The sequence below is a fragment of the Pleurodeles waltl genome, chromosome 4_1 (assembly GCF_031143425.1).
Source record: "Pleurodeles waltl isolate 20211129_DDA chromosome 4_1, aPleWal1.hap1.20221129, whole genome shotgun sequence".
Lineage (NCBI taxonomy): Eukaryota > Metazoa > Chordata > Amphibia > Caudata > Salamandridae > Pleurodeles > Pleurodeles waltl.
This window is the reverse complement of record NC_090442.1, coordinates 394443118-394464046: the sequence shown is the minus strand read 5'-3', so window position 1 is coordinate 394464046 and position 20929 is coordinate 394443118. Positions and strand designations below refer to the sequence as shown.

Genomic DNA, 20929 nt, shown 5'->3' with positions numbered 1-20929 from the left:
AGGCAACAGTAGTGCTCATAGCTTCGTTTTGGCAGGACCAGGTATGGTTCCCAACCCTCCTAGAGTTGTCCATAGGCTTCCCCTTTCTCCTTCCTTCCTTCCTTTCCCCATCTCCTTTTGGACCCCCTGAATCGTCCTCACAACCTAGTTTTAGACAATCTTCTTACTCAGTCCATGTGGAAGATTTCCGGAATAACCTATCTTTCCCGCTCATTTTGTCAAAAGCTTCAGAATATATCAAACAGTCTTGGGCTCCAGGAACTACAAAGGCCTACAAGTCAGCTTGGTCTTTATGGCACAGCTGGTGTCTGGGAAAAGATATGAATTCTTTTTCTGTGGATGTAATCTTTGTTATCAACTTCCTCGCAGGAAAAGCTACCAAAGGAAAGTCTTTTTGCACTATAAATCTCTATTGGTCAGCAATCCCAGTGTGAGAACATCCTTTTGTTTGCTGACTTTTGAAGGGGGTAAAATTCTCTAATCTCCCTCTCCCAAATACAGTCAATTATTATGGGATGTCAATATTGTTTTGAATTTGTTTTTGTTATGGCCTGATAATTCTCTTCTTTCCGTCATTCCTTAAAAATGCTTTCTACAAAATTAACAATGTTGTAATGTCTCATTTTGATTAAAAGGCTGTCTGATATTAGAGCTTTAGACATTTCCTATCGTAAATTTATTTCAACAGGTGGTTTATTCACTATGACTCAGCATACCAAAACTCACCTCCTGTCATTGTTTTACCCCTATTTTCTTGATCATCCCAAACTGTGTGTTGGACAATGTTTAAAAGTTTATGAACAGAAAACTGTTGAACTAAGAACGTCCTCTGTTTTGTCAACTCCTGATCTCTTTTAGAAAACCTTACAAACCTGTGTCTTTTCCTACTCTGGCTCGTTGAGTCAGATGGATCATGTCCCTTGCTGGTATTGATAGTTCTACTTTGGGACCCACTCCTCCAGGGGAGCCATGGCCTCCAAGGCCTTCTGGGCTTGTTCCCGTTTAGAGGACATTCTTAGATCAGCTGATTAGTTTGGCAATGTGTTTAGAGTATTTTATTGTAAACGTGTGGACAATGTTTCTTCAATTGTAATTAATGCGCTTTAAAAAAGCAGAATAGGAGCCTCCGGTCTTGACATAAAATGTAGATTTTCCTAGTAATGTATGAAGGAAAGTTTTAATTTTATTAAAGACACGGAGGTGAGTATTATCCCTTCCCAATCTTTTAACTTTGTTTTTTCCCTCAATCAATCAATCAAAAAGTTTATTAAGCACACTACTCACCCGAAAGGGTCTCAAGGCACTGTGGGAGGTTAGGGGGATGCCGTTTACTTCTCAAAAAGCCAAGCCTTGAGGTGCTTTCTGAAAGTCAGGAGGTCCTGGGCCATGCGTAGGTTGGTGTGGAGGGAGTTCCTGGTCTTGGAGGCGAGGTAGGAGAAGGATCTGCCGCTGCAGGTGGTGCGTTGGATGCAGGGGACTGTGGTGAGGGCGAGGTCAGCGGAGCGGAGAAGTTGAGTAGGTGCGTGGAAGATCACTCGTTCATTGAGGTAGGTTGGTCCAGTGTTGTGGAGGGATTTGTGAGCATGGATAAGGACTTTGAAGATGATCCTTTTGCTGATGGGCAGCCAGTGAAGGGATCTGAGGTGAACGGAGATGTGTTCGTGGCGTGGGAGGTTGAGGATGAGACGTGCGGCTGCGTTCTGGATTTGCTGGAGTTTTTGCTGAAGCTTGGCTGTGGAACAAGCGTAGAGGGTGTTTCTGTAGTCTAATCTGCTGCTGATCAGTGCATGGGTGACAGTTTTTCTGGTTTCTATGGGAATCCATTTGAAGGTCTTCCGTAGCATGCGAAGGGTGTTGAAACAGGAGGATGATATGGTGTTGATTTGCTGGGCCATGGAGAGAGATGAGTCTAAGATGATACCAAGGTTGCGTGCGTGGGTGCAGGGTGCTGGGGTTGGTCCTAGGGCGGTGGGCCACCAGGAGTTGTCCCATACTGTCTTGTTGGGGCCGAAGAAGATGAATTCTGGTTGTTGGAGTGGAGTTTGAGGTGGCTTGCTGTCATCCATTTGGCAATGCCAAGGAGTCTGGGGTGGAGGTTTGTCTTGGCGGTGGAAGGTTTCCTGGTGAGGGAGATGATGAGCTGGGTGTTGTCTGCATATGAGATGATTGTGATTCTGTGGGGGCAGAGGATGTTGGCGAGCGGGGCCATGTAAATGTTGAAGAGGGTAGGGCTGAGGGAGGATCCTTGGGGGACCCCGCAGATGATCTTGGTTGCTGGGGACTGGAAGGGAGGGAGGCAGACTTTCTGGGTTCTTTCGGTGAGGAAGGAGGTGCGCCAGTCTAGGGCCTTGTGTCAGATTCCTGCCTCGAAAAGGTGTGCGCAGAGAATTTGGTGGCATACAGTGTTGAAAGCTGCAGAGAGGTCCAGGAGGATGAGGGCGACATTCTCGCCCTTGTCCACTCTGGTTCTGATGTTGTCAGTGTAGACGATGAGGGCGGTCTCAGTGCTGTGGTTCTTGCGAAATCCAGACTGGGAGGCGTTAAGTGCGTTGTTTTCCTCTAGGAAGTGAGACAGTCGGACGTTCACTATCTTCTCAGCGACCTTGGCGGGGAAGCGGAGAAGAGAGATGGGGCAGTAGTTTGTGAGGTCTTCTGGGTCTACTTTGGGTTTTTTGATGAGCATGTTGACTTCAGCGTGCTTCCAGGTGTCTGGGAAGGTTGCGGCATCGAAGGAGCTGTTGATTATGGGGCGGAGCTGGGGAGCGAGGATTGGGCTGGCCTTTTTAAAAATGTGGTGTGGGCAGGGGTCTGTGGGGGAGTCTGAGTGGATGGAGTTCATGGTTTTTTTCTTTTCTTCGTCGTCGGTTGGGGTCCAGGTGTGTAGTTGGTCGTTGTGGGGGGGGCATTGTGCTGTTGGTCATGTCGGAAGTGGTGACGGTGGGTGCGGATGATGTGAAACTGTTGTGTATGTCTAAGATTTTGAGGTGAAAGTAGTTAGAGAGGGAGTTGCAAAGGTTTTGGGTGTGAGGGGGGTCGATGGTGCTGCATTTGGGTTTGGTGAGCTCTTTGACGATGGTAAAAAGTTCCTTGCTGTTGTGTGAGTTACTATCTATGCGTTCTTTGTAGTAAGACCTTTTGGTGGTCCGGATGAGTTGGTGGTGTTTCCGTATGGTCGTTTTGAGGGTGGAGAAGTTGTTCATTGAGTGCTCTTGGCACCATACTTTCTCAGTTTTGCGGCATTCACGCTTGGAGGCTTGGAGTTCAGTGGTGAACCAGGGGGCGATCTTGATGGTACGGGTGTTGTTGTTACTTTTCAGTGGGGCGAGGGAGTCTGCGCAGGTTGTTAGCCATTGTGTGAGGTTGTGGGCACAAATGTTGGGGATGGGGTGGAGCTTGTGTGAGCTTGGCGTTCATGTGTTCTATGGGTATCTTGTCTCACATTCGGTAGGTTGTGGTGTGTTGTTGGTGGTGGGTGGGGGGTTTCGTGAAGAAGTGGACACAGTCACAGTGACTCCAACTCCATCTCAACCGGCCTCATTACTCTGCCGATACTCTGGTTGGTTCTTGTTATGGAGCTGCCTCCCCTTCAAGTTTCCTTGGGAAGTCTGGTCGTTGCGTCCCTCCAGTCATCTTACCATTTCCAGGATTGATTAATTTTTTACATGAACTTCTCTCTCTCATTATGTCTCTATTAATTTTATTATCTATTTTACCTTTATTTCGTTCTTATTAACCTCTCAAGTAAGAAAAGAGGGCTGTTCGCATTCAAGTGATGTCATTATAATGTGCATACTTTGCTCATTGGCTATCTCTTAATGACTACGTTTCTCTTCCCATTGGCTTATATCTTTCGCCATCTGGGATTTGTTGTTTATTTATTGGTGTTGACTGTTGCTGTTAAATTAAAGCAAGCAAAAAAAAGCATGATACTTGCCTCCATTTCTTTAATAAAATTAAGACTTTCCTTCATAAATTACTAGGAAAATCTACATTAAAAGAGATACAAAAAAAAACCAATAAACTAGAAAATGGTCTCAGTACAGTGCTTGAGGATTTACCCATACCCCGTATTTTTGCTATGTTGAGATGAACACTCAGTCCCTGACAGGGATGAATGGCGGTTACCATGGAGATTATTGTCAGGAAAGCTAGCTAATTGATTGTAACTCTGATATGTGATGCCAACTGTCAGATCTGTTTCTTAAAAGTCACTCCCAAACTTTCGATAAGCAGTTTTATTAAATACTAACAACAGATTGTGGACTGTGTAGAAGCTACATAAAATACTAGAAGAGGAAAACACCTGTTGTGCAATACATGCCTATAATACATGCCTGTTTTAGCCAGAGTAGTGCTGCTGGACAGCCATATTTTGTTAAAGGCCATCAATATCAAGAAACATGTCAAAGCAGGTAAGGAAGACTCCCCATACAAATATGTATTTAGTGGAAATCAATTTATAGCTTTTGAAAACATGCCTTAAAATACTTGCCTCCCCCTACCAATTAATTGCACTTGTTTTTTAGCTTGCTCGTCACAACAAAACATTGCAGCAGATGCTGAAGCCAGGGACCTATTCAGAAGAAGGGGATGAAGCCTTAAAGTACTATGCTAATCACACAGCTCAGATTGAGGTATGTATTGTTACAGGAGTAAATTCTCACCAATCATCTCAAAATGAAGTACCTGAAATACTTATATTTAATTATAATATAACTGGAAATTAATCTCCCTAATCATGTCAAAGCTTTGCCATCTGCTACGTGAACATGGGGTGTACATGCATGTCACTCTTTCTATCGTTAGTACATTCTCTCTATCCTGGGGTTTCCCCTTCCCAGTAACAGCATCAGCAGATGGCGTAACTATGCAGCTTTTTAAAGAAGAACACAGTCAGAGCAAATGATCTTGCTATTAAAAATAACAAGCACGTTGAATTCACCAGTTATTGTAAAGGTGTTCGCAGTGCAAACAAGAAACGTGAAGTGCATGATTTTATGCCTGGCCGTGCTGAATCTGCAAGGCATAGTTTAAAAGCCTGTGGAGACCCCCAGGTGCTGAGTACAAGGCGTCCTATGTTTGAGATCGTTTGCCTCTGTAATTATGTCCCAACAACGAGTGCTATTGATCTGGCCAATTATTACACCTATTATTTATGTGGCTAAAGACAAGACTCGTTAGTTGTGTAAGCAGAGGTGGTGTAACCACTCTACTGCTGTAACAAATGGTTTGTTCTTTCTGAACGCGAGGATAGAAGGTGAGGTTTTCACGCTAATGAACACTACATTTTCTCAAACCACCATGTGCTTGCCTGTGTCGTTTATTTCAGTATCAGACAACAGATCACAGTGCTGAGAATTATTGTGGCTAAACATTAATATGATTTTGCAGTTTGCCTTGTTTGGCACCGAGACAGTTCATTAGCGCTTGTTGAAAATGTAAAGGTGAGAGGAAGAGACTCGCCCCTTTTGGGAAGCAGCTGTATCTGTAATTGGGCTTATATGGAACTGGTAGCATGTCAGTACAAAATAACTAACATTTGGTTGAATTTAAAAGTGAAAGGAGATGGTAGAATCAACAAACGTACCTGCAGCTACACAGCTGTCAGTATTTGTCATTAGGGTTGCCACAAGGGTCTCAGTTTGCTAACCCTAATTAGTGTGCGTTGCATTCTGTCCCTGTGCCTCCCCTTTTGTCTCTCCTATATACTCTTCCTTCCATGGAGTCAATGGCAAATTTGCCTTGTGTGACTGTATCATCCGACATCTCCCACCCTCCTCAATATGGGAAACCTCTGTTATGCCAATAATAATGAGAGAGAGAGAAACACATTTTTAAAGAAGGGATTTTTGGAAAGAAGGGTTAACCAAAGCAGTTCAGGATAGAGTACTGAGTGAGGGGCCGTGAAGGCACGGTCCACACCAGAATAGTACGGCATCTGGCCTATGTGGGGGTTCCCACATAAGATGGTGGATATAGAACTCCATGTGTTTTCCTCCATCTTCCTATTATCTGGGTCCAAAGCATCAATATCTATGTATTTCTTAGTTGTTAGTTACCGCCCGCAACTCCAGTATATTCCTCATAGATCATCATGTACATTCGCCCTTGGACAAGAATAATTTGAAACGTGTGAAGAATTTTGTGTAAAGCAATGACAGTGTTTGTTGGTAGGAATACTAACGTAAAATACAGAAAATAATGGATTGCAGGAGAAAAAAAGTTATTTTAAGGAAGGGTAAAAAAGGTCCCTGGAAAGTGTCTCGGTACTGATGCTCCAAGGTTAAGTAATAAAAGAGTGCGGGCTAGGGTTCCAAGTAAGGGTGGGAGAGCACACCACTTAGTAGAACCATAAAATAATAATAATGGGGGGTGCATCAGGTGCACAGTAAATTAACATGTCTGGTATTTCTTATAAATGAGCCACAGCTAAGGTAGATCTGCTACTAATAAAAATATGTAATAGATTACAGAAAAAATATAAAATATGTAAACCACAACATGATCTCAGACATCACAAATCCATGGGCTTACCAAAAAGAAGAAAACAAAATGTGACTATCTTTCGGAAGCACTGAATGGCTAACAAAGAAGCTGTTCCACAGTGAGTTAAAAATAGGGCTCTCATGAGCAAGCAAGAATAGCGTTGAAACCCATAAACGAGGTTGTCTTCCAGTCACTGTCTTCAGTGGACATTGTTATACTCTATTCTTTGGATTATTTGGAACAAAAAAAAAAAAAAAAAGGATGCAGACCGCTCACCGACTTTGTATGGCATGATACATCACATGCCGCTGCTTTACCTGTAAGCGGTGTTGAGGTATGCTCACATGTTCTATTATAGGCAGGTGTGTGAATGTTACCTAATATAATATGGGGTCTGAAAGGGTAGGTTTAAATTCTGTATTTATTCGATGAGGTTTCTTTAATGGTGTCTCAAAAGCACAAAATTAAAAGAGGTAAATAGGAGGTTAGTACTCTTTATGTCAACATTATGCGGTCAACATGTTTCTGCCCTCGTTAAATGCTGCTGTAGGTCATGGCATTCTAGATAATGTGATTAGACTGGGCACTGTGGTTAGGTCCATAACCATAGAGGTTTTGGGTCACAGTCTTATAGCTGTTTTTTCCTACCTGTTTGTTGTGTACCCATGTTTACTGCCAGTCATCCAGAGGTGAAAAATATCCTAGTTATTCACAATTATTTTTGTGTATGGATGGGTTCATTTTGTTTTAAAAGGAAAAGGCACAGCCATCACAGACCTGCAAGTATGATGTCCACTGAGTGCTGGACGCCCCATTGGTCCGAGTTCATAATCTTAGGGTACTGGAGAATCCGGTGCTTGGACAGTCATTCATATAAAGCCCCTTTTTTGTAATACTTTTCACCGTTTTATTGTCCACTAAAGTCAAGGTTGTTTCAGAAAATCATGTGAAGTAGCACACCACTCATTTCTAGGAAACTCTGGGCAAAAGGGACTCTCTTCTCAATTGGCAACTCGGTCACTTAGGAAAAGGTAGAGATGGGCAGTGCCAGCCTTGAGCAAAAAAAGATGCAACTCTTACTGCAGAAACATTATTGTCAAGCAATACATGAAATATGAGTAACAGGTGAGTAAGTAATGAAACCTCAGTAGAGAGGCCATCAGCATCAATACCTGGTGTTATTTAAAGCAGCAAATAATGGGAAACAGAAAAGCCAGTGCTTAATTTGAGCAGGTGGTTTCAGGTGTTCAGCACCGGCACTTCGTTGTCAGCACCAGCACTTATGAAGTCTGCCATTTGGTGGCACTGTTAGTATGATTTTGAAATGAGCACCACAACAGTTGTTTTGTAATTCAATATAAATGGTGTTGGGGTCCTGGAATAGCCTTAATTGTCACACATGTACAAGTGTGATGGTTAGTAGTTGTGTTGGTACTGTCACTGGCAGCACTGGGAGGGGTAATAGGTGGTGTGAGCTGCAATGGCCTCTTGACAAGGTTTCTTTGCAAACTAGACACTGCGAAAAGCAGCACCCTTTTTGGAAAGGAGAATTTTTAAGGCACTGTAAACATCAAGTAGATCATCTCCCCTTCAAAGATTAAAACCAGTGTGCTACTCATTGATAAATAAACGTGTAAAGTCAATGTAAGAAAATGTTTCTTAAGACAATGTGGGTTTCGAGACGTAGGAGTTACATATTGTAAGGAAATGCCTCCTTGGCATGGTTACCCCCTGACTTTTTGCCTTTGCTAATGCCAAGTTATGATTTGAAAGTGTGCTGAGGCCTGCTACCCAGGCCCCAGCACCAGTGTTCTTTCCCTAAACTGTACCTTTGTCTCCAAAATTGGCACACCCCTGGCATCCAGGTAAGTCCCTTGTAACTGGTACCCCTGGTACCAAGGGCCCTGGTGCCAGGGAAGGTCTCTAAGGGCTGCAGCATGTCTTATGCCACCCTGGGGACCCCTCACTCAGCACATGCACACTGCTTGCCAGCTTGTGTGTGCTGGTGGGGAGAAAATTACTAAGTTGACATGGTACTCCCCACAGAGTGCCATGCCAACCTCACACTGCCTATGGCATAGATAAGTCACCCATCTAGCAGGCCTTACAGCCCTAAGGCAGGGTGCACTATACCACAGGTGAAGGCATAGGTGCATGAGCACTATGCCCCTACAGTGTCTAAGCAAAACCTTAGACATTGGAAGTGCAGGGTAGCCATAAGAGTATATGGTCTGGGAGTCTGTCATACACAAACTCCACCTGCACCATAATGGCTACACTGAAAACTGGGAAGTTTGGTATCAAACTTCTCAGCAAAATAAATGCACACTGATGCCAGTGTACATTTTATTGTGAAATACACCCAGAGGGCATCTTAGAGATGCCCCCTGAAAACATACCCGACTTCCAGTGTGGGCTGACTAGTTTTGCCAGCCAGCCACACACCAGACATGTTGCTGGCCACATGGGGAGAGTGCCTTTGTCACCCTGTGGCCAGGAACCAAGCCTGTACTGGGTGGAGGTGCTTCTCACCTCCACCTGCAGGAACTGTAGCACCTGGCGGTGAGCCTCAGAGCATCAAATGCTCACCCCCTTTGTTACAGCGCCACAGGGCATCCCGGCCACTGCCCCCACTTTTGGCGGCAAGGCTGAAGGAGATAATGAGAAAAACAAGGAGTCGTCACTGGCCAGTCAGGACAACCCCTAAGGTGTCCTGAGCTGAGGTGACTCTGACTTTTAGAAATCCTCCATCTTGCAGATGGAGGATCCCCCCAATAGGATTAGGGATGTGACCCCTTCCCCACAGGGAGGAGGCACAAAGAGGGTGTAGCCACCCTCAGGGCTAGTAGCCATTGGCTACTACCCTCCCAGACCTAAACACACCCCTAAATTGAGTATTTATGGGCCCCCAGAACCAAGGAAGATAGATTCCTGCAACCTGAAGACGAAGAAGGACTGCTGACCTGAAGGCCTGCAGAGAAGATGGAGACACCAACTGCTTTGGCCCCAGCCCTACCGGCCTGTCTCCCCACTTTGAGAAAAATTGCAACAGCGACGCATCCCACAGGGTCCAGCGACCTCTGAAGCCTCAGAGGACTACCCTGCATTTAAAAGGACCAAGAAACTCCAGAGGACAGCGGCCCTGTTCAACCAACCTGCAACTTTGCAACAAAGAAGCAACTTTTAAAGACCACACGTTTCCCACCGGAAGCGTGAGACTTTCCACTCTGCACCCAACTCCCCCGGCTCGACCTGCAGAAAACTAACTCTACAGGGAGGACTCCCCGGCGACTGCGAGCCCGTGAGTAGCCAGAGTTGACCCCCTGGGCCTCCACAGCGACGCCTGCAGAGGGAATCCAGAGGCTCCCCCTGACCATTATTGCCTGCTTCAAGGAACCCGACGCCTGGAAAACACACTGCGCCCGCCACCCCCAGGACCTGAAGGAACCGAACTCCAGTGCAGGAGCGACCCCCAGACAGCCCTCTTCCTAGCCCAGGTGGTGGCTACCCTGAGAAGCCCCCCCTTTGCCTGCCTGCATCGTTGAAGAGACCCCTGGGTCTCCCCATTGAATCCTATTAAAAACCGTACGCCTGTTTGCACTCTGCACCCGGCCACCCCTGTGCCGCTGAGGGTGTACTTTCTGTGCCTGCTTGTGTCCCCCCCCGGTGCCCTACAAAACCCCCTTGGTCTGCCCTCTGAAGTCGCGGGTACTTACCTGCTGGCAGACTGGAACTGGGGCACCCCTATTTCCATTGAAGCCTATGTGTTTTGGGCACCACTTTGACCTCTGCACATGACCGGCCCTGAGCTGCTGGTGTGGTAACTATGGGGTTGCCTTCAAACCCCCAACGGTGGGCTACCTTGGACCCAACTTTGAACCCTGTAAGTGTTTTACTTACCTGTGAACTTAACATTTACTTACCTCCCCCAGAAACTGTTGATTTTTGCAGTGTCTACTTTTAAAATAGCTTATTGCCATTTTTGCCACAACTGCACATGCTATTGTGATAATTCAAAGTTCCTAAGATACCTGAGTGAAATACCTTTCATTTAAATTATTGTTTGTAAATCTTGAACCTGTGGGTCTTAAAATAAACTAAGAAAATATATTTTTATATATAAAAACCTATTGGCCTGGAATTGTCTTTGAGTGTGTGTTCCTCATTTATTGCCTGTGTGTGTACAACAAATGCTTAACACTACCCTCTGATAAGCCTACTGCTCGACCACACTACCACAAAAAATTAGAGCATTAGAATTATCTCTTTTTGCCACTATCTTACCTCAAAGGGGAACCCTTGGACTCTGTGCACACTATTTCTTACTTTGAAATAGTACATACAGAGCCAACTTAGTACACATATATTTACTAGTCGGCCTTATATGTTAAAAGTGCGTGGTCAGAAGAAACACAAAAATAGGATTTAAAATGTAATGCAGTGCTTGAGCGTGTCTGTGCCAATAAAACATTATTACTATTGAAAGGAACCCTTCTTAAGAGTCTTATAATAACAGTTTCTTAATAAAAACAAATATTAAGGTTCTACACACATGCCTTACAGTTTGCATGCAGCTCCTTGAAGGTGGTTCATAACTCACTGTGCTATATTGGAAGAATTGAAATATATTACTGCAGCCAACAAAAGGATATCTGTGTTAAAAGCAGTAACCCACTTACCTACCTACATAAAATAAAAATATGTGATCTGTGTGTTACATAATGTGCTTGCAGAAGACACATTAACACTCAGCTAATTTATGAGTTAATACTGTAACTAGACAAAACGCAGGTCTCTTCAGCAACTCCATTCATCAGTTATCTTAGCTTTAATATTATACCCTGAGACTTGCTGGGCACACAAAGATCTCTGTCAAGTGTTTTATGCCCATAAAATATTAAAAATGCAGCCTTTTTGATCAATTAAACCAGAATAGATTGTCACACTTTTTTTGTTGCCAATTTCTTTGTGACAGAGTTTTACAAAATAAATGTATAGGTTGAATGTCAGACTCTCCTTTTCATGACTTTTCCCCTCATGACTCCACCTCCTTTCTTTTTCCAAACCTTGACTCCTAATTTATGAGGTCCTGGGGTATTTTGTTTTCAGTTCCAGCCCTGATTATGTCAGAAAGTGGCAATAAGTGAATTTGTTTTACCACCATTTATGCAGGATTTACGAACTTCCACCTAGTAAAACACACTCTAAATGTTTTTTTGGGATATTTTCCTGTTGATCAGAAATACTTCAGTTTATAAAGTAATGCATTAACATGGATTCCATTCCTTATTTACTCTGCAGGGTAATATGTTGATTTACCTCCACTAAATTCAGTGGCGTAACTAAACTTGAGGGGGGCCCCCTGCTAAATACATGAAGGGGGCCCCCCACGCAGGGCCGGCTTTAGCAATGTTGGTGCCTAGTGCCAGTCTTTTTTGCCCCCACCTCCTTCTCTATGAATGACCTCACTACCACTCTCCATCAGTGCCCCTCACCTCTCCATAGTCCCTCTCTGACATACATTTATTTTTATTTTTTGAAGCGCTACCTATAGTTCACTCAGTTTTGTGATCTGCATGTTACACGTTCTTTGCAGTAGGCACATTATCCCTCTGCGCTACTTAATGGGTAAAAAAAACTCTCACCAGCAATAACATTAATCACCAGAGTTAGCTTGACATTTTAATTGTTGCCTGAAAACTGCTTGATGCTCGAGCAAGTTCACGTGCTTGTAAACCCATACGTTATTTTCAAACGCAGCTCTCACACTAACGTCAGTACAGTCTGTCCCGCCGCCCTAAAGCTGGCCCAGCCCCTATGCTCTGGACCCAGTTAGAAACCCTCAGACCACGGCCCGTGCACAGAGCCTGGGGGCCCCTTGGAGCACGCCTCCCCTCGCACAACGGGAGCTGCGGGGCTATTGTTACGCCACTGGCTAAATTGTTGGTTCCAAGCCCTTTTAGTTGCACACATAACCACGTTCAAAGTAGCTGATATACTTCAAAAGTCCTTATCTATGCAAAACAAGTTTAAGTTTCTTCCTTCTGACCTTCTTTGATTAAAACAGTTTGACATTACATTATCATTGTCTTAATTCAAATGACATATAATTCACCAATTATAGGCGTAATATTCCCACAAACAATCAAATAGAGAATTTACCAGAAATGTGTAAAATCAATGTCTTCATTTAAATGCACCAAGGTGTAATCTATCTGCTAATTGTATTAATTAAATATCCATGTTTAAATGACCTTAAACCCTTCACCTCTTTGAACATAGATTTGCATTCCTCACCTCTTGCTGATGTAAATTGTCAGACCCACTTTTTTGCTTCTTTTTTCATTTGCCATTTTGTAGGCAAATACGTGCATAAAACGTTAGTCTATGCCTCGTTAAGTAGACAACGTATAAGCCTAGAGTTAAAGTATTCCGGTGACATACATTTCAGGTTTCAAACTCCCTGCATTGCACAAATTTCAGAGCACTCTTTAATGCCACCACCCACACAGAATGGGTCCATGACGGATCGTGATGCGATCCAATGTATTCAACACACATTCAGTGTCTTTTGAGGGTTATACTTTTTTTATCATATGATCACTGTTCAATACATGAGTATTTATGGATATAGTCACCTGCTGCGCTACAGTGGGCATTATGTACTATTTTAATAGAGCATTTCATTGTGGTATAACTATTGTTGCTGCATGATGCTCAATCAACACATTAAGGTTAGAATGCACTTCACCATAGAATTCAAATTTCAGTGTTTTCCTGTTTTGAGTTGTAAGTACAAATGTACTTTTTTTCAATAAGGTTTGTCAATTTCACATTAGAAATGGTCTTTGCTGCACGCATCTTTTAGCAGAGCTTTTGTTTCCAGGACATAACATATGCTTAGAGTGGATTTAGGATCAGCCCCTTGCCCATGAATTGAATGGCTCTGTTGGCTATCTCAGTTGTCTGCTCTTGATTTGATGGATTTGTTTTTGTTTCATGCGTTTGTTTCACCCACGAGCATTCTGTCTAACAGGGTGAGTTATATCTTTCCTCCGCATACTTGAAGGTACTCTTTGTTTTAATTTGGCTTAAGTGGTCTATGAGAGTGCTTGTGTTTCCTTGCTCACTGCATCTTTTTCTCTTTGTGAGCACTCTCTTAACTCTTCCTAGTCCCCTATTTTCCCTATCCCATTTCCCCGTTCTCATGTTTTTTTATTTTTCTTAAATTTCACATTTAATGTCAGTGCTGCCAGGCCACACACTCTCTTATCCCATCTCCCCTGTTCATTTCCACCCTGTTGCCCCTACTACCCATGCCTCATAAGAATAATTTAGAATACTATAATTTTAAATATATTTACTCGTTTATTTATATGTAAATATATATTTGTTATAAATTTATGTTAAAATAAATATATGTGTATATACATATATGTACATTCACATGTTATGCAGGCATACAAATGCATCAAGACAAATCTGTGTGCATCAGCGGCCATCGTACAGTGAACATTCTTTAGTAGAAAAGCCATTCCAAGGTTGTCAGCTGTGCATGCACCTGTCGTGATGCCTGCAGTCACATGTAATCGTTATATTGGCACAGCCATTAGCTCTTCACTTTAGAGCTTCAGAGGTGAGGCCTGTTGTTTTTGCCTAGGCTTGTATTCCTTGTTATTCCACAGTAGATGGAGTGCATGTGTTTTTTTTCTTCCGCCCTGCTAGTTCTCTGCTTACCCCCACTTGCTCTCTTTTCACTGTCCCATTCTTGACGCTCTCCGCCCTCTCTCTGTGATAATTTTTTTAAATTGTATTTATTATTTTATTTGAGATCTCCACAGTTAGTGCTCTGCTAGGCCACTTTTCTCCTTTTTTTTTGCACTTCACGTGCTCTTGCTTTTCACTTTCTTTTTTAATGTTAACTGTTTGTTCTATTACAGACATCCGCCATGTTAGAATGGTTAGTTAAAAATGGCTGCCCAGGGTATCTTGACACATGGACATACGTACACATCACAAGGCATGCCTACACATTGTTGCTCATCTTGGAATGGATTTTCGTTAATAAAAACCCACTGCAAGATTGACCGCCATATGCGTGCGTGCATCTTGTGTCTTGCTTTGCATGCTGTGACAAAAAGTATTGGCAAAGCCAGTATCTCAGCCTTTTAGAGTAGAGACTTATTGGGTTTCCTAATGTTTGTTACCCTTCTTGTTAAGGGTAGGATATTTGAATCCAGTCATTGTAGTATATGTAGTATATATAGAGTACCTTGTTCTCATAATTGTATGTACCTGTGCTTGTTGTTTCTTATTTCCTCCTTTCCCTTACTCATTGTTTATATTCAAGTTGGTAATTCCATGTCGTTGGGGAAACAGAATCTTTGCTATTAGGTTCTGGATTCCTGACGGGCATTGCCAGACTGACCTTCATCCAGATCAGATGTGTATGCCTGCCGGACTTACAATAAACATCTTACCTGTTTTTTACCCACTTTCTGCGTGTGAGGAGTTCATCGTTCCTCTTTCACTATACTACAGTCATGTTGTACAATGATTTACAGTCGTTCACATGTTTGCATTTTCCTTTTTAACATTAATGCAATTTTGCTCCCTCCTTTATCTGACACGGATATATTGCTAAAAATCCCACATCGTCACACATTTTCTTTGATTGCTATGTTTTACATGTTCTGTATGTTATTATCCTAATGTCATTTGTTTACGTTTTCAACATAGAGGTGTTAGTTAAGTGCCACTGGTGGTTGTAATCCTTTCTGCACCCAGTACTGGCATAAAGCAAGATTTTGTGTCTGCTTTTTTATTTCTTGTCTCTGCAATATGTTATAATTTAGTTTCCTGTTTCGGTGGCACACACGTTTCGATAATCAAAGTGAATTAGTTTTAGCAAACATACTTCATGCACACACAAAACGTCTGCAAGTGTCTGTAGTGGTGTTTTGGGGTGAAATGTAATCTGTGCATTCTGTATTACATGCTGCACCATTTATCCCTGAAGCCCATACAATATGTATTGGACAATATTGTTTCCAGCCATATGCATTATTAACGCTGTAGAATGTTTCCTTACAGGTGGTACTAGAAAGAGAGATGGGTCATCAGAGTTGGAACCAGTATCATAATGTGTGGGAGGGGCTCGGCCACAAACTTGGAACTGATTAACAGACATTTCAACGTGGGGCAAACACCAACTGAGTCTTGAGTTTTGCGTGTGCCCTAGAGGGAGTGCTTCTTTCTTAATTTTGCGGGTCCGCCCCGTATCCCTGATCCCCTTCCCACCTTGCCCACGGGCATTTCGCCGCCTAAAGCTGCAGCACTGTTTAATTAAGTGCTGCTGTGCTTGCTCTGAAATGTCCGTCGACAAGAATGGTGCAGCTCAAGATCGGCCTTTCTTTGGTGTCTGTGTGCAGGACATGCTGGCTCCTCTAGGCTTAACTTGAGGGGGATACGTGAAAGGCACTGTGTGTTGAAACATGGAACAGGTATTGGCCCTAGAGGCAGGGTGACCAGATTTTGAAAAGAAAAAACCGGGACAGGTCAGACATAAAGGTAGGACTAAAGCCCTTAGTCTCACTTTTATATCTGATCTGTCCTGTAAATGTGTGTGTAACAGCAGCAGACAGGCAGAACCCAATAAATTACTTCTCAATTATTTAAGATTCTAGAGCTGCATGTGAATGGAGAGCACACCTTTCACTCCTGCCTTGCTGGTTCACCTGACCTTTGTCCCAAAAACCGGGACATTTCTTTAAAATTAACATAGCATTCATAGGTTCACCGGACCTTTCCCCCAAAACCGGGACATTTATTGAAAATTAACAAAAGGCATCGGGACACCGGAACTGTGTGTTGAAACATGGAACAGGTATTGGCCCTAGAGGCAGGGTGACCAGATTTTGAAAAGAAAAAACCGGGACAGGTCAGACATAAAGGTAGGACTAAAGCCCTTAGTCTCACTTTTATATCTGATCTGTCCTGTAAATGTGTGTGTAACAGCAGCAGACAGGCAGAACCCAATAGATTACTTCTCAATTATTTAAGATTCTAGAGCTGCATGTGAATGGAGAGCACACCTTTCACTCCTGCCTTGCTGGTTGACCTGACCTTTGTCCCAAAAACCGGGACATTTCTTTAAAATTAACATAGCATTCATAGGTTCACCGGACCTTTGCCCCCAAAACCGGGACATTTATTGAAAATGAACAAAAGCATCGGGACACCGGGACTGTCCTCTGAAAACCAGGACTGTCCGGGCAAATCCGGGACATCTAGTCACCCTACCTAGAGGGGAATCCTTTCCTTTGCTAAAGCTGAAGTGAGCCCGTTAGTCTTCTGAGACACAGGGGCGAAGCTTGGTCAGTATGATTGGGTTGGGGAGGCTGTGAACGGGAGGGAGGGGGGGTCGTGAGGGTATTTGTTAGCTTCAGTTTTCGTGACTGTCACTCTGGCACATGATATTAAAATACATTATATGACAAGCAAGGTGCACATGGCTTAAGAGGCAGTGGAATGGGAGAGAACTGCGGATTGGTAGGTGTACTAAGTGAGAGAACGCGCATTGTTTTGTGGGATAACCAACACTTTTGAAGTCTTTCCAAACAGAGAGAGGTAGAGAGTGTGAGTGTGTTTCTGTTTGTCTATGTAAAAGCTCCTGGTGAAATCCAACAGACACCTCACCATACCCGACTGAAGCACCTGCACCCAACTATTTATGACAAAATGCATTTATTAGGGAGGTGTAACACTAACACGCCCCTCGCCCCCGAAGCTACGCCCCTGCTAAGACACCCAAAAAATGGTACAGTGTCCCAAGTACAGCCACTGCAAAGATGCAGAATGTTAACTTATTTTAAAACTTCTGCCTCCTGGTACTAGGTATTATTTTTGTAAAGTCCGTGTAAGTAATTTTGTTATTTCTGTCAAAGATATCTATACTGTTTAAGTATGCAGATAATGTGCTAACCAGGCTCAGTCCATTTTTGCCGTGTAACAGTTTCAATAATGTCCTTATCTGTTAGTGAGCCAAACCACTTTTCTGCTGGATTTGACGCTATCAATATGAAAATAGTCTAACATCAGCTTTTTGGGTGTCCATTTTTTCAGATTGTTCGCCATGATAGGACTATGGAGCAAATTGTCTTTCCAGTGCCAAACATTTGTGAATATCTCACGCGAGAATCAATGCGCCGTGTTTTCAATTCAACAGAAAGAGATGAACAAGGTAGCAAAGTGAACGACTTCTTCCAACAGACTGAGGATTTGTACAATGAAATGAAATGGCAGAGGAAAATAAGGAGTGAGTATCAACATTTTATAAGCTATACAAAGAAAGTTTCACGTACTATGCTAAAGGTGCAGACCCAGTGCAAAGTAAAACTTCATACATGTTGAAGAACTGAACAAGATTGTTTTCGGCCAAACAAGCCAGTCCATACATACAGTGCTAAGCAAAAAATGGATTGCATTATATAATAGTGTTTGCAAACCGAATGAATACACAGAATTGTATATTTTTTCATGTTCAAAGATCACTGTGCTTATGTATTTTTATATACCTCAAAATAATTGTATGTTTTAAGTCAATTCATTATCTAATTTTATGTATTATTCATACATACGTACTGTGATCTTATGGGCACTAGATAGATGTAACAGTCAAATATGTATTTGCACCTGTTCTGGCAAGAAAGTAAACCCTGTGCACTTATATGTGAGTTTCGAAGTGATCCAGTAATTTAATTTTTAATAATAGACTAATATTATTATTAATGCCATAGCAGTGGAATTAAATGGTGCCACATGGCACACATTATTTATATAAAATGTTCTAGTATATTTGCACACATTCACTACGACAGTGCAGATGTCAAATTTCGGTTTTGTATAGCAACTCAGAAATATTAACGCAAGAGCAACACTGTTTTCTATCTCACATATTGCATGTTACAATTATAATGCACAGGGGAACAACTCTGCTAACAGTCGCTAATAGTCAGGAATATTCTTCAAAGAGAATTTACCTTACTGCTCAAAACCTTGTCACCTTGTTGTGGTTAAAAAATCTGTTGAAGCAAATACACATGATGCCAGGGCATGTATATGCATGGAGTGTAATATGCTGTTTTTTACCATTGCAAAGGGAGAGCAGGGGCATAATTCCCCACTCGAGGCATCACTTCTTGTGAGTTATGTTTGTTTCCCACGCACAACAATGGTAATGATTTAGAATTTTACAACCTGTGCATGTATGTGTACAATCTGTTGTGATTAGGTCTAGATCTTATGTACTTTTCAGGCTTACATACATGGTATCAAACCAGGCAATTAATGTAGGTGTGCATTGTATACTGTATAAGGAACACCTTATCAATTTTGAAAATAGTGTTTTTCACCTTGAATATTAGAATAATTATTTCTCAACAGGTGATGGTAAATTCTGATAGATGATCACTTTAAGTATTAGGCAAAACAAAAGTAATAGGAAGAGTTTCTTTGTTTTTAGGCCTTTATTGTCATACATAATTTTCGTAATTATTTAGTTAAGGAAAGGCCTTTAGTCAGTGCTTAATTTGTAAATAAAAAGGTGCCGGTGCCCAAAGCCTTCCTCTTAAAAACGCGGCTGCTGCAATTAAATGTGTGAACACAGAATACTGAGGCAGCGTAATCCTAAAGCCACCTCGGGCCTCTTCAATCCATATAAAGCCACTCTCTGCCCCTTCAGATCACTCTTAAAGTTTTCTTTTTTCTCCCTTTGTGATGCTTTTTCGTTTTTCCCTTCCTCCGTCTTTCCCATATGTGTCTTTTGCTCGCAGCAAATGCTTGAGACAGAAGAGCTAGCCTCGGCTCTAAAAAATAAGTGCCGGTGCTCAGCACCGGAAACAACAAGCACAAATTAAGCACTGCCTTTAGTGGTTACTGTTATGAAATACCAAAAAGGATGCACTTACCAAGAAGCATTTCTTATGGTACGCGTTCTTTGCAAAGGTTTGTAGATAGTAAATTAAGAAAACATGTGTGCTCTTTCTTTTTTAGTTAGACAATTGGGAATAATGCCCTTGTTTTCTCATGCTTGTTTTCAATCATGCTGTTGATATTCTAATTAAAACAATTAAGAACGTCGAGACGTAGGATCAGAGCTATCCGAGTCTTAATAAGACTCAGCCCTATGCCATTAAAAGCAAAATCCACCAGACAGGAATTCAAGTCAAAAACATACAGGTTTATTCAAAATTAGAATCATCACTAAAGGTAAAAAGTTTTTAGTTAAATTATGCATAATCAGTAATTGTAATAAGTCAGAATCAAATAATGTAGGTGAATTAGTATCCCAAAACAACATCTTTTGAAGGGTTTTAGGCAAAGAAAGCCACACACATTTAATTACTTCCAATTGTCTGACAAGGTGGGAATAGCAATGTTACAAGCCACATATCAATCAGCGTTCAAGTACATTAGATACACCAAATACAATACATCTAATATGCACCTACTTTGCTGCATATTATAAAGTGGTGTGCATATTAAATGAAGAAGATGCCAGTGCATTAGTTTAACTTAACAAACAAAAACACTTCGTGATTGAAATGTATTTTGTTCAAACCTAGAAAATGGCCTTGAAAATTACACCAGCCAAGAACATACTGGACATGGCTTCCTTGGAGGAAGGCACATTAAGACAATTACTGTTTATTAAATAAAAAAGTGCACAGACAAACGTATGCACACGGGGAATGCTCGTTCACATAAAATAAGTGCACTTTATTCATGTAAATGTGAAATTATGTTGGCGCAAGGTGTTTGGGGCCTAGTCAGGCCGGCTTAAACACATCTAAATTAAGCATTATTTTTTAATGATTAAAAACACTCTAACAAAGCTAATGTATGAACATCATCAGTAGTAGTTGCTTACTTCATTGTAGGTGGAAACTTGTTCTCCTGCAATCATTTGCAACAACTAACACATTAGAACTCAGGTATTTATTTAGTAGTAGCATCTGCAGTGTTCCTCCTGGTATAATAATCTCAAATGGGCCATGTCCTGCAAAGCTCTCTTTACAAGGCCATCTGTGGCTCCTGGAAGAGGGCCTTCTGATCTCAAACACGTTTCAGAACCCTTACATATTACTTAACAGTCACATTTCACCTGGTAGGATTCCTATGGGTTACATAAGTATTTCTGGTTTTAAAGAAATTGACTGATGTGGGCAGAATTGCGGTACCATGCCTTCCGACTCCATTAAAATAACTTTTAGAAGATTTGGAAACTGCTGAAAAAGCACCTGTATCTCTATTTGCATTTAGAATTAACTGTACTTCTCATACACCTGTCTCTAACCCATTCACTTTCTTGAGCACTCTCCAATACCGTTCTTCTTCCGCTCACAAAATGAAAAACATTCTAAAACAGGCAGGCACGCGCCTG

General features: G+C 42.1%; 1 protein-coding gene across 5 annotated transcripts in view; it reads left to right on the top strand.

Moving 5' to 3' along the window:
- ITPR2 (inositol 1,4,5-trisphosphate receptor type 2) overlaps positions 1-20929 on the top strand; it is a 1367642-nt gene that overhangs the window by 1121048 nt on the left and 225665 nt on the right. For all 5 annotated transcript variants that reach the window (XM_069228605.1, XM_069228604.1, XM_069228603.1 and 2 more), the window contains 2 exons: positions 4527-4634; positions 17611-17803. In XM_069228605.1, the coding sequence (XP_069084706.1) occupies positions 4527-4634; positions 17611-17803 (301 nt within the window). The remainder of the gene's footprint in view (positions 1-4526; positions 4635-17610; positions 17804-20929) is intronic.